General features: G+C 37.8%; 1 protein-coding gene across 1 annotated transcript in view; it reads left to right on the top strand.

Annotated features, from left to right (window-relative positions):
• The window catches only part of iqsec3a (IQ motif and Sec7 domain ArfGEF 3a), a 65,188-nt gene that overhangs the window by 28,269 nt on the left and 21,940 nt on the right, over window positions 1-14,979 (top strand). Inside the window, exons 5-6 of the mRNA XM_053649945.1 lie at window positions 3,025-3,191; window positions 12,376-12,515. Of these exons, the coding sequence (XP_053505920.1) occupies window positions 3,025-3,191; window positions 12,376-12,515 (307 nt within the window). The remainder of the gene's footprint in view (window positions 1-3,024; window positions 3,192-12,375; window positions 12,516-14,979) is intronic.

Below are 14,979 nucleotides of genomic sequence, written 5' to 3' on the forward strand. Positions count from 1 at the left end.
AGAGTTTTCACTTGAGCACACAGCCTTCAGCACTTCCGAAATAGCAAAAAACAGAGCTTCCTTAAAATTCAAAAGGCTTCACAAAGCATTCTAGAATTCACGATTCATGAGGTTTTGTAGTCAGTGTGAACTTTTGTGTGTTTAAGCAAGGCAAACACAATTAACATGGACAAATGCATTGTTAAAGTCAAAATCCATGGGGAGAAATGATTGAACTATAATCAGAATTGGTGCATTTACTCAAGACCTCTCAAAGACAGGCTGCATGTGAATGTATAGTGTATACTAAATTAATGTCAAAATATGACACACTTGAGAAAACATGGTTATTGGTGGTTATGGACAAGTGGGAGACTGACTTATGGAGTCCAAACTCTTTGGAGATGATTTTGTAACCTTTTCCAGCCTGGAAACAACCTTTTCCAACTCTTTTTCTGAGGTCCTCAGAAATCTCATTTGTTCATGCCATGATACACTTCCACAAACATGTGTTGTGAAGATCGGATTCTGATAGATCCCTGTTCTTTAAATAAAACAGGGCGCTCACTCACACCTGATCGTCATCCCATTGATTGAAAACGCCTGACTCTAATTTCACCTTCAAAATAAATGTTAATCCTAAAGGTTCACATACTTTTGCCACACACAGATATGTAATATTGGATTATTTTCCTCAATAAATAAATGACCAAGTATAATATTTTTGTCCCATTTGTTTAATTGGGTTCTCTTTGTCTACTTTTAGGACTTCTAAAAAAATCTGAGGATGTTTTAGCTCATGTTTATGCAGCTATATAGAAAATTCTAAAGGGCTCACAAACTTTCAAGCACCACTGTATATAATGTAATGCAAGAATTAAAGACTTTTAATGAGTGTCAAAATAATGCCAATCTATATTTGAGTATACAAAAACCCAGGGAGTAATTTAGGACTAATCCAAACATCATAGTCAATGTCTGTAGCTAGTGTCAAAGAACAGGGAGACCGGATTAAACAAGGAATATGCATAATCACACCTGGATGAAACAGGCAAGGGTCATCAATCAGGAAACAGAACTAGAAACCAATGCTTAGACATAGACAAAAGAAAAAACAGAATGATTCAGAAACAACTGGATAGAATAAAAACGATCAATGTGAGACACAAAACACGTGAACACATTAGTGTAATCAACCACCGTCATTATAGGGATGAAACAGGACCAAAACAAAACTACATAAATGGTAAATGGCACACTTATATAGAGCTTTACACTGGTTCTCATTCACCCATTCACACACACTCTCACACACCAATAGTAGCAGAGCTGCCATGCAAGGCGCTAACTTGCCATCGGGAGCAACTTGCGGTTCAGTGTCTTGCCCAAGGACATTTCAGCATGTGGAGTCATGTGGGCCGGGAATCGAACCTCCAACCCTACGATTAGTGGACAACCCACTCACCCACCTGAACCACATAAGTCGTCATAAGTGATAATACAAACAGTAGCCAACACGAGCGGCCTTTTACACAATAATTTATTGGTAAGCAGTAATTGTATTAAGCAGGAATTACACAGTAATTCAATTAGAGATTACTGTGTATTAGACATTAGTGTGAGAAAACCTGCCATAGAAGGAAAAAGAGGAAAAGAGGACGCTGCAATTGTTCATGTTTAGAAAACTACAGCCAGGTTTTTTTTGGGGGGGTTTTTTTTGGGGTTTTTTTAAAATCTGCTACAGTGTATTTATACAGTGTATAAGTGCTTAGTTCATTCAACTAAAATATTTAGCTGGGACTGCATCCGAAGCAAGATCCACCAGTTTATGACCCCTGGGCTAGATATCTGAAATGTTTGAAGCCAGATATGAGATTTTACCCACATACTAAAGCTAAAACACAGAGGAGTGGTGTGGATTAGACATTTGCTATTTTCTGAAATGAGTAGTGAAGGCAAAATGGCAACAAGCTATGCACAAACTGAAACGTGGAAAAAAGCAAAATGGCATCTAAGCTTAGTAAATTGACCAATGATTCTGGCAAAGTTCAAATTATGTTAAGACAGCGACAGTGCTCCCATAAGCAATACTAAAAGTTTTTGTCGCACGTTGAACATTTTCCAGAGTTTGTGTACACAGTTATTGCATTTATCTGTTCGGATTATTTGGTCCAGGACAGGTGTATGTGGTTTTATGATACTGTAATAATGATGCATGCATATGGTATGTTGTAAATTATTCTCCTACATCCAGGAGTTTGTAAAACACCAGCACTGGAATGGTATAGAATAGAATAGGAAACCAAAAATGCCACGATCCTGGATTTCTAATTCCATACTGGAGTCTTTGTGTGTCCGTTTTCTTTAGTGGTAACTCAATATGTTGAGCTTGGTCAATTTCTTGAAAATCGAGTTAGCCTAGGTTGACCTATCTCTGTGTTTCAGGTGTAAAGGCATTAGATTAGACATGGTAGGTGTAGGCCAGCAGTATTTACCCTCTAAGATTATATTTAAAGAGCAGCTGAGCCTTACACCACATTCACTAGAGAAACGTGGTGCTAAGGCATTATTTCTGCTCTATATAAGAGCTTATAAATCACTTCAGCATCATATTTTAGACTGCCATTCTGTTCTGTGACTTATTTGACCAGCTGCTGTTAGAAAGTCACTATATTTGTGTTTGCATATGAAATGGGTTTCTAAATTACATTGCATTACAGGCATATTTTTTATAGTCTTAAACCCTTAATGGAATGGAAGGTTGTAATTCCGCAGCCATTATGGATACATCTACTGTATATTTCTGTATTATTATAATGACATTTAATGTGATCTGTTATATACTTCATTCATCACTGAAATTGCTTAGCACGCGAGTAACAAATAGTGCTAAGCAATTTCAGTGATAAATGAAGTATATAACAGATCAGGTTAAATGTCATTACAATAATAGTTTTATGTGTTTGCTGTAAACTCTCCTCTAGAATGTAGAAATGTTAACATTTTGTACTTGTCCCTCTCCTTGTTTTTGGATTCTTTTTTTAGCCAGCGCTACTGCATGTGCAATCCAGATGTGGTGCAGCAGTTCCACAACCCAGACACCATCTTCATCCTAGCCTTCGCCATCATCCTCCTCAACACAGACATGTACAGCCCCAACATCAAACCCGACCGCAAGATGATGTTGGAAGACTTCATTCGCAATTTGAGGGGTAAGAGAGGGCTTTGATAACACTAAAACAAAGGTGGCAATTAACTTCAATTTGAAAACCATACAGCATTGACTCCTGAGGTACTATTTTCATATACAGTGGGTATCTTGTAATTAGTGTGCATGTCGTGGTGTATGTATTTTAAATATAGTTTATTTAAAATAAGAATAAAGAGCTCCCAGTTGTGCTGAGTCTATCTATATAGCATTTATCCTGGACAGCTGAAGATAATGAAAAAGACTAGGTTATCTTTTTTGTTTTTTTGTTTTTACAGTCCTCAACTGTTCTGTTCTTGTCTGACAGGATTGGAACCCGATATTCAGCATGTTGTGTGTTCTGAGCTGCTTTTCTGCTCACCATGGTGGTAATGAGTGTTTGAGTTTCTGTAGACTTCCTGCTAGCTCAAATCAGTCTGGCTAAATAAGTGCACATGCAGTAAGTAGGTTCCAGAAGTCTAAATTCACTATACATTTTATATAGATTTTTTATATATATTTTACTCAATGGGAACATGTACAGCACATTTCTAACACATAGTGTTCATTTTTGTCATCTTTTAAAGCTAATACATGATACTTGAATCAGTTATTGCAGTCCTCTGTAGAGTATATGATCATCCCAATGGCATTCATTAAATTTGATACTGACGAACATCTCAAATTAATCCAGAATTATTGGGCCAGGCAAAGTCAAAGATTTGCTGTGTGATCACAGAGCTAGGGATACAGTATATTGGTAGGCGTAGTTAAGAGATTATGGGAGTTGCTACTTTTTTTTTTTTAGATATTTGGACAGGGCTGTTAAATGAGGTCGTGCATTGTCTGTCCCTGGAAATTCCAGTGTCTTGACTTTGCCTTTAAAAGAATCAATGAAAGGGCTAAAACAACGGTGAGCATCTTTAATGGATTCAGTCAAGCAGCTCCCAACAATTAGATTAAACTGGAAAATCAATGCCGGCATACCAAACTGATTATACTATAATGCTTGATTGGACTTTCACTCCATTTTCTCTTCATCTCTTCTCACATTTCTCAAATTTGACTTTGAAATTTTCTTTATCCTTTCTTTTTCTTTCTCTATCTGGCATATAAGAGATCATGCTTCACTTGAGTAACTGAGTGGGTGAAATGCAATTATGAATTTAAAAGGGACGTTAATGAACAGCCTTCCAAAACATGCTAAAAGGAAAAAGTCTCCCGATGTCACACTGTAGACCACTGCAGTTTGCAGTCTTTAATTTGTACCATCTTAAAGACTTTACTGCTTTAAAGGAGAATGAGCCTACCTTTAAATCTATTAACATAAAACTTATCTTGCTCAGCTTTGTCTTTGTTGAGCTCATGGTGAAACAAAAGATCAGACGGGGGTGGTGGGAGGGTGTCGGGGGATTGTCAGTATCTGCAAGCTGACATTAGTTGTTTTTATAATGGTGTTGTGCATTAAAATAATTTACTGGCATATGGGATACTTATAGGGGTATATATAATATATAATCCCATCAACACACTAAAACATAATGTATACCCACTAGTCAGCAGGTGAACACCTGCTCATTAATGCATTTATCCATTCATGCAATTATATAAGCTTTCTATTTTGACTAATTCATTATTCTCTAAAAAAATATTTCATGCATAATCATATATCATTGTGTAGATGATTGCCAAACAAATATTATTACAGTTTGTTACCTTTAATTAAAATGTAATTATTTGGGTCACTGGTAGGATTTGAATCGATATCCCAAAACGAGTCCCCATAAAACTGGGTTACGATTCTTAAGAAGAGAGAAAGCGAGAGTACACAGGAAAGACGACGCCCTCACCCCACACCAAACTTGGGAAAGTTTGCCAAATAACACACAAACATGCAAAGTTAAAATGGCAAGATCTATCATTTATTCAAAGAGCGACAGAGTATAAATTGTGCTTGGCACACATCAGAGACAATGGATTAACTATAGATTGGCTAGGCGCAAGGGCATATTTGCATAACTACTTCATATATGGTTTTCAGGAAGTCATAGGAATAAGAGAAAATATTATTCAGGAAAGTACATAAATGCATGCAAATGGTATTCGGGGAGACAAAGGAATGCGCAAACGGTGAGGGGCTTTATCTGTCTGTACCTGAGACCTGAGTCAACAGAGGAACAAAGATAAAAAAGGTGCCAACACAGGAACAGGGAAACAGAGAGGAGGCGCGTTCACAGTAAACTTATCAATGCCCTTTTAGGTCCCAACAGGACCTGCACACACTCTCCCTAGACAGGGCATGAGTCGTTGCTTGTGTTCTCAAGGCTAAAACAATAAAATCTATATGTGTATGTGTTAAGGTGAGGCAAGAAGAGGCCCCCTAAGGGCTGCTTGATTGTGAATCTTCCCCTTTCTCGAGTGAGCTGGATCTGGTTCCGGCACTGTTTCCGTCTGCTGGCGTGAATCTACTGGTGTTGAGAGTCAGTTAGAACGACCGTGTGAGCGACGGCTATGTGGGAGATCCAAAAGTGGCTTCTCCAAAATTCCTGGGGTTGAGGCTTTTCTAATACTGTATCACCTAAGGGGAGTAGGTTTCTTTGCAGGTAAAGGGAGAGAAGCAAATACATTGTTTGTTTTATTTTTGAAATTAACGCTTGAGTGTTTATCGCTGACAATCATGTCCAGGACTCCTGTAAAAGAAATACCAGGGTTAGCTTTAGTCCACGGGGTTGGAACTTGTCTGCCCATTATGATTTATCAAAAGGAGATAATTGAGTCTTTGGATTTGGCGTCATGGATGTGAGGAGAGGGTGAGCCCTCTTTGGCAGCCCACTTACCCATCTCGTCTGCCAAACAATTAGCAGCCTGCACGAAAGGTGCAGCAACGTTTAACTCAGCATGAGCGATAGAGTTACAAGAGTTAGAGAGTCTGACAGTAGTGGAGTCAGATGTACTTCCTGAATAATTGTCAGTTTGAATGCTATCACTGATTTAGACTGATGACTTCCACCCATGTGTAATGATTTACATACAGAACAAATAACACACAACAAGGACAACATACAACAAAGACAATACATAAAAAAACTATTTATATTTACAATTATGCAGGGAGGAAACACTACTCAACGGCCAGAGCCAAATAAAACCAAGAGAAAACATTACCCAGTGGCTGGAGCCAAAATAAAGATAAAAATTGGAGAAAACACTACCACGGTGGCCGGAGCCTAAGCACAATACAATAAAGCCTGGCGAAAACACTACCACACCAGCCAGAACCAAGATATAGATTAAAGCTGGGAGAAAACACTACCACGGCGGCTGGAGCCTAAGCACTATAAAGATTCAACGAACAGTTACTTCCAATTGCTTCCATAGAATGCCATTGTATATTTATGCAACACATGTAGTGCAAGTGGGATTCATGGGATATCTACTTCAAGGCAGAGCAAATCAATTAAAATTATTCTTACCTCTCAGTAGTTAGCCCGGATGAGTCCCCAGAAAACTGTAAGGATTTGAATCGATATCCTGGAACAAACTCCCATAAAACTGTTAGGATTTGAGAATAAAGAATCTCCAGGTTACGATTCTTAAGAAGAGCGAAAGCGAGAGTACACAAGAAAGACGGTGCCCTCTCCCCACACCAAACTTGGGAAACTTTGCCAAATAACACACAGACAGGCAAAGTTCAAATGGAAAGGTCTCTCTTTTATTCAATGAATGAGTATATATCATGCTTGGCACACAACAAAACAACGAGACAATGGGTTAACTGTTGATTGGCTAGACAGAAGGGTATATTTGCATAAAACAGGAAGCATATCACTGTAAGACAGGAACAACTCCATATATGGTTTTCAAGAAGTCATAGGAATACGAGCAAATGTTATTCAGGAAAGTATGTAAATGCATGGTATTCAGGGAGACAAAAGAATGTGCGAATGGTGAGGTGCTTTATCTGTCTGTACCTGAGTCAACAGAGGAACAAAGGGAAAAAAGGTGCCAGAACAGGGAAACAGAGAGGGGGGAGTGTTCACATTAAAATTATCAGTCACCACGCAAGTTCTACAGTCTACCACATATAATTTAGATGTTTTCAAGTCAGTGTTAAGTAGAAACCAAGTATTTTAAAACTGTAACACAAGTAGACTTTCTGGACTTTTAAAAGAGTAATATTTTTGCTAAGTTATTCTACTTTTACTCAACTGAAGGATTTATGGACTTCATCCAATACAGTTTTAGTTCTTTTATTGTTCTCTTTAGTCTTAGAGTGCCTGTAATTTTAGAAAATTAAGATAAATAGAAGAGAAACACAGGTTCAAAATATGAGCCATGTCAAAAAAGGATGCCATTTTTTTGTCCTAGATGAAATATAGCATGACAGTAATTTTTGACACAGACAGGACAGAAAAAAAGTATTGTTTTATTCTCCTTGTTTTAACCCCGGACTTTTTTTTCTATCAGTCTGTCCTTATTTACTACGATCACCTGTCTGTGCGTACCTGAGTGTATTGCCAGCTTTGAGTGATATGCTCCTTGATGCTTTGCTTGTTATCACATCCATCATTCTCCTTAAATACACTGTGCTTCTGCACTTCATTGTACATTCAATGTCACTTCCAGCAAGTATTGGCTGGCTCAGGACAGAAGAATGCTTATCATAGATTTAGAATATCACATTATAGTAGTGGATGACCTTGCGATCATTCAGTCATTGCATGGTTGGTTGTGTTAATGCTCATTAAAACATGCTGCATTTAACATTAAACAAGTAATGGGCCATTTGCCCTTATAGATTACTGTTGTTAATAACCAAATTAAAGTTCTTGTGAACAAATGTTTGAGTGTGAATGATCCCACTCATCCATTTTGTCTGTCTGGCAATCATGCTTATAAAAAATGATCTTTGTTCTTTGCATTTTAGAGTAAAACCCAAGATGATTTATTGTGTCAGATGTCAAAAGTCATTTAAAAAAACCACAGTTTAAGTCAGGACATTACAGAGGCTGTCTGTAGATCATTCTCACCGTGAAAAACTATGGAGAAATTAGATGATTAAGAATAACTAGGACTAAAAGATGGAAAACTAGAGCTTGAAAGTAACATAACATTAACATAGCAGTAAGGTAATCCCACAGTGTACTGCTATACATTGGTGTCTGAACCATAAAACTCATGATAAAATATTGTTCAGTTCTTGAATCTGATCAGAAGCTGTTGATTAATTTTGTGCAATAGCAGCTCTGACAATAATGCCAGCTGTAATTGAAATAATAATAATGCACTCATTCTAAGCATTATTGTTTCTGGAGTAACAATTAATTCACTGCAACTTGCTTCACATGCTCCACAAACTGTGAGGCTGCATTATTATTTTTGTTATGTTAGTTTTTAACTTCGAGAGAGATAAAAGAGAGGCTTGTGAGGGAATGACTGTTTATAGCTGCTATAATGTAAGTGATAACAGAAATGAACTTGTTTCCTGGACCAAATTAAATGTAACTATAAATGTTTATAAATGGTACTATATCATGTTAATTAAAAATTCACAATTATAATTGTTGGAAAAACTGCTGGTGTATAAGATGAGTTCCGAACCGATTCCTTAACCATTTGTAAAGAATACATAAAAGGGCACCATTTCAAATCCATGACAAATAAATTATTCTTTTATGTAGTCCCATTAAGGACCTTAATGTTATTTGGCGCCATTCTGAATTGATCAGTGTGATCATATGGCCTACTCCATATGAATGCAAGTGCTGCCAAAATGGGAGTTCTGAAGTGTGCCCTCTGTGGGGGACAATGGTATTCCTAGCTCAGTGGCGGATAAGTGAACATGAACAAGTATCATACATGGCTAATGAACAGATGGATTAGACTGGAAATGCTTCTCTACACCTCCACCAGTGTCATTTTGCAGTTACAGTTCAATTAGCTTTAACCTAGCCTTTTATGTCTGTGTAAAAGCAAGCTAATTGCACATGATTATACACCTTTTGCATGTGTAAATCATGTAGACATTAGACTGAATAAATATCATTTGTGGATATTTAATATACTCATTGTGTTACATTATCTTGCAATTATCTTGTAATACAGGCTTAAACAGTTGAGGGCAAATACATTTAGTATTGATTTTCCCATTAGTGCATAAATTTTACTGTTACAAAATGTAGAGTGGGTCACAGTGGTGCTGCCTCACAGGTCCAGGGTTACTATCTGTGTTCTCACCATATTTGGATTTCTCCTGTATTCTCTGGTTTCTTCTAACCTCGTAACCACCTGCCAGTAGGTGAATTATCCACTGAAAAATTGGTGTGAATATGTGTGTGTTGCTCTGCAATGTACTGTTGTCCCATCCAGAATGTATATTATACATATGTATACATATGTACATATATATGTAACGGGACCCTTGTCATCCAAACAGTTCCACTTTTGACGTTCTGTGCACACATGTTTCAGTCCACAGAACATTCTCCCAAAAAGTTTGAGGATCATCAATCTGTGTTTTGGCAATATTCAGATGAGTCTTAATGTTCTTTTGGGTTAGCAGTGGTTTTCACTTCGCCACTCTTCCATGGATGTCTTTCTGATGCCAGCGTCTTTCTGATAGTGGAGTCATGAACAGTGAGCTTTATTGATGCAAGAGAGGCCTGTAGTTCCCTTTGATGTTGTCCTTGGTTCTTTAGTGACTTCCTGGATGAGTTGTTGCTGTGCTCTTGGAGGAATTTTGGAAGGTCAGCCACTTCTGGGAAGGTTCACTACTGTGCTGTGAGTTTTTCCATTTGGAGATAATGATGCTCACTGTGATTCTTTGGAGTCCCAGAGCATTTGAAATAGCTTTGTAACCTTTCCCAGACTGATGTATTTCAATCACCATCTTCCTCCTCATTTCTGAAATTTCTTTCAACTCTGGCATAGTGTGTTAAGACCTTTTAACCAACATAATATATTTGGGGAATTAGTAACTACAGGGGCAAATACATTTTCACACAGGCCCATTTGGTATTGAATAACTTTTTTGCTTTAATAAATAACATTATCATTTACTGTATTTAGTGTTTACTCAGATTGCCTTTGTTTTATCTTAGATTTTGTTTTATTTTCTGAAGCAATTTATTGTGAGATATGCACAAAAACAGAATAAATCAGGTTGGGAGCAAATACTTTTTACACAGCACTGTAATTGAATGAAAAATAAAGGCAATATTAATGTGATTTGTATTTGAACTTGACATTTACAGACAAACAAAAAATTAGCCAGCTGACAACACTATTTTAAACACAACACAAACAATCTTTAGAGTAAAGTTTTCCCTTTAGCAATGACTGCTTACAAGGACACGTTAGAAAAACAAAAATGTCTTTCAACAAGTCTGGACCTTGCATATAATTAGCTGCAATGAGCAGTGCAGTTTTCAATTATTTAAACATTTATTGTTTGAAGCACACCGTTTATGTCCTATATTAATATTTATACTTATATTCAACCTCATGGTTATGCTGTTGAACTGTAAGCAAGTTATTATCTAGAGTCTAATAAAAGGAAAGTGAAACTTAAAGTTTTGCATGCGTGGGCACTCTTGCAAAAGTGTAAAAGACATTTTAGTAGATAATAAGTTTGCTTAATGCTTCCTTTTGCCCAAACTTATTTCATGATGCTGTCAGTGCTAACCTCTATATTAGCTTAGGTTGGATAACTTTCGTCCGCAAACACTCATTAATCTCAGGATTTCCTCGAGTTGCTGCAGCATCTGCCTCTTGGCAGATTGCTGTGTGTACCTTAGGTACCTGTGGGCAGAGGTCTGAAGGGATTCACTTTCAGTTGCCTGGAAACAAACATATACTCAAATGCAGTGACAGTATTTTTTAGAACATGCTGGGTCTTTTTCATTGCCTGATAGCCAGAATGCTTCACGGATGGATAGATGGCCAGATAAACAGACAAGCTCACTCACTGTCCTCTTTAATATGACCATAGTACACATTCATACAACTATGTGACAGTCATGCAGTGTATAAAATCAGGCAGATACAGGCCAGAGCTTTGGTTAATGTTCAAATTAAATACTAGAATTGGGGGAAATGTCATTTCAAGGACTTTGACCATGGCACAGCTGTTGATGCCACATGGACTGGATTGAGTATTTCAGAAACTGTTGATCACAAGGGTATTTCACACACAACAGTCTCTAGAGTTTTCTCAGAATGGGGCAAAAACAATGGCACAAAACATCCAGTCAGCAGCAATTCTGTGGTCAGAGGAGAATGGCCTGACTAAGTTAAATAACCACTCTTTACAATCATAGTGAGCAGAAAAGCATCTCAGAATGCACAACAAATGAAACGTTGAGGTAGATGGGCTACTACAGCAGAAGACCACATCAGGTGCCACTCCTGTCAGCCAAGAACAAGAATCTGAAGTTACCAGGCACTGGTTCAGTAGATTATTGGAAAAACATCACTTTTCACTTGCTCAACTGTGTTGTTGCCTGCTGTTGCATACATGTAAAATCCTTTACCATCCATTATCGTGGAGGAAAAACCCATAACTTTCAACATAAAACAGATGGTATGAATGTGCACAAATCAGGTCATGGATATCAAAATACATAAACAATGAACAATGCAGTTAACAATACCATTAAATTTAATTAGGGCAATAAAAGAACGTTCACATGTCTGAAACAGTTGGAAATTTGCCAGTATTTGCCAGTAACCCATGAGCACAATATGCCCCTACACAGTGAGAAGTATGATGAAGGATCAAAAAAGAGCCCAAAGATCACAATTCTAGAATTGCACAGTTTAGTTGATTTTTAAATTTATTTATACATTTAAAAATATATATATTTATATTTCATGGTAAATTTCAAAATTCACATTAAATTTCATTTTCATAACAACAAGCTGTGTGGAAGCATTCTAAAAAGAAGCATGGTTGCCTCTGCCAGGAGGTTCATACTTGGCCAGTGCAGAGTTTCCAACAAGAAAATTAGCTAAATATATTTCCAGATCAATATAGAAATAGTTAAAGAAACTGTGACCGTCGCAGTATCTGCAATTGAAGCCTACTGAGAACGAATTTCCTGATTTGAAGAAGGAAGTCGTCATGCACAAATATAAGAATTTAAAGGAGCTTAAAATATCCTATGTGGTTATGTATTAAAAGGTCTCTCTATGTATGTATGTTGGTGCAGGGGTGGACGATGGAGCAGACATCCCTCGGGACATGGTGGTGGGCATTTACGAGCGTATTCAGCAGAGAGAGCTCCGATCCAATGAAGACCACGTGACATACGTCACCAAGGTGGAGCAGAGTATTGTAGGAATGAAGACGGTAAGGTCAGGATCCTACATATGATGTGTAGGATTGAATAGAAAGCAGATAGATAATTCTAGAGCTTGATCACAGAGCTAAAATTGAACTATCTTGATAAATAGTTAAATAAATAGGTATCTACCTTGATATCTTGGTGTACATTTACTTTGTAAAAATAAAGTCAAGCATAAATCAAGGTATTAAGTAAGCTGGTGTTACACCGAGACGCTATTAGCAATAGCTAAACATCACATAAGTAAACTAGGTAGCTACATATTGCAGCATTGGAACTTGAATACACTTTGAGTAAATCTGATCAGTTAAATCAAATCTCAAAAATATAATAATCCCACTGATTTAAAGAAGAGTAACCACAGGACTTGTTCTATTCAATATATTCCAGCCATAAAAGGATAAATTGCATGTGATTAATATATATCCTGATACATTTAGCTGAAAACAGCATGCAAGTATGATCAGTGTAATTAAATGGCAAATATTACAATTTGTCAAAGACAGAATTTTTTCCCTACACACCCACCTTTTTGACCTTCATCTTCATTCTGAAGAGATTGATACGGACAGTGAAGAGTCAGAATAGCACTGAGACGAAGCGCTCTGTTGTTTAGATAGATAGAGTTATTGTCTGGTATATGAACGAGTGCCTGTCATACACTGGGCATGAATTAATAGAAGTGGCTCGACCCATAAAGTCCAATTTTGCAAGTGTGTACTTGTAAAGCTTGTGATTTACGTATGCATATTGACAATATGAGAGAGAGAGAGAGAGAGAGAGAGAGAGAGAGATGCTGTCATAAAATGATATCTTGTGTGTGCTGTAAGTGGAGTCATCACGTATACAGACCCATCAAACTCTGGGAGTGCATGTCACACATGTCAGTCAGATGATTCAATGATTCATCAATGCAACTGCCTGAATGTACAACACACACACACACACACACACACACACACACACAAATATGCAAGCTCCTTGGTGATTCAATGTTACTCCAGACTGCAGCATGCTGTCTACGAATGTATGAGTAAATATAACCTCACACACAGATACAAAACACAAAACACACACACACACACCACAGCAAAGTATCTTCTGGTTCATAAATGCTTCACCTCAGTTCTCCCTAGCATAATCATTACACACACAGCAGTGCCTCAATCACACTTACAGGAAACCTCCACACGCAAGAAAACTACCTCCAATCAAACCATAGCACACTTTAATGAGAACCGTAAGTTTAGTGGAGTTTTCTTGTTTGAACAAAAGGTTTATAGCATTTCTGGTTACCATACACTGTATGGTATCCAAAATGCAGTTTCTTATCTGTCCTTAATAGTGTGTGTGAAATAGTTTCCTGTACGGCATTCTTATTACACTATTGATGAGACCTTGTGAAAATTTTTTGCTCAACCCATATAGTTTCAATGTTGAGCTACTGTACTGATACATATCAAAGTTTAGCACTCTCATTTAATATCGTGACCAGCCCTTACTGCATTCAAGCAATGTAAGTGTGTGTTGCATAAGCTACCTTATGTCTAATACATTCTGTAAGTGCTATCAAATTTCAATGCCCATACACACAGCATCTGAACATGTAACATTTTATACATTATGATTTGAACATGCGGGCATGGTGGCTTAGCGGTTAGCACATTTGCCTCGCAAATCCTGCCCTGCGATGGGTTAGCACCTGGTCCAGGGTGTCCCCTGCCTAATGCCCTGAGATCCCTGGGAAAGGCTCCCAGCTCCCCCGAAACTGTGTAGGATAAGCGCTACAGAAAATGGATGGATGGATTTAATTTATTACTCTCTCTATATATCATCTCACTCTGCAAGAAAACACATTACTTACTACAAGGGTTCTCCATACCAAGAATATAAATAATCGATTTGTATTCTCGAGGAGAATGTTCTTGCTACCTCATGTGGACAGCAAAATGGAGTACAGAAGTAAACAGATGCAATAAGGATTTGACACAGCTAACTAAGCTACCTTAGATGCTCATGAGCCAGAAGTTTGAGCATCCTGGTCAGAACATCCATCCATCCATGCATCTTCTACCGCTTACTCCTTCTTCAGGGTCGCGGGGAACCTGGAGCCTATCCCAGGAAGCATCGGGCACAAGGCGGGGTACACCCTGGACAGGGTGCCAGTCCATCGCAGGGCACAAGCACATACACACTCACACACCCATTCATACACTATAGACACTTTAGACATGCCAGTCAGCCTACCGTGCATGTCTTTGGACTGGGGGAGGAAACCGGAGTACCCGGAGGGTACTGGAGCTGTGAGGCACCAACGCTCCCTGTTGTGCCACTGCACCACTCTTTAGTTATACAGTATATCATAACTAAAGCCATATATAATTACTGCATAATTAGTGCTTTAGAAAAATGTATGTAGTTTGTATGTTGGGAGGAAAAATGTACCTGTAGTGTTTCTTTTTTAACTGA

This window comes from Ictalurus furcatus, chromosome 19 (genome assembly GCF_023375685.1).
Source record: "Ictalurus furcatus strain D&B chromosome 19, Billie_1.0, whole genome shotgun sequence".
Classification (NCBI taxonomy): domain Eukaryota; kingdom Metazoa; phylum Chordata; class Actinopteri; order Siluriformes; family Ictaluridae; genus Ictalurus; species Ictalurus furcatus.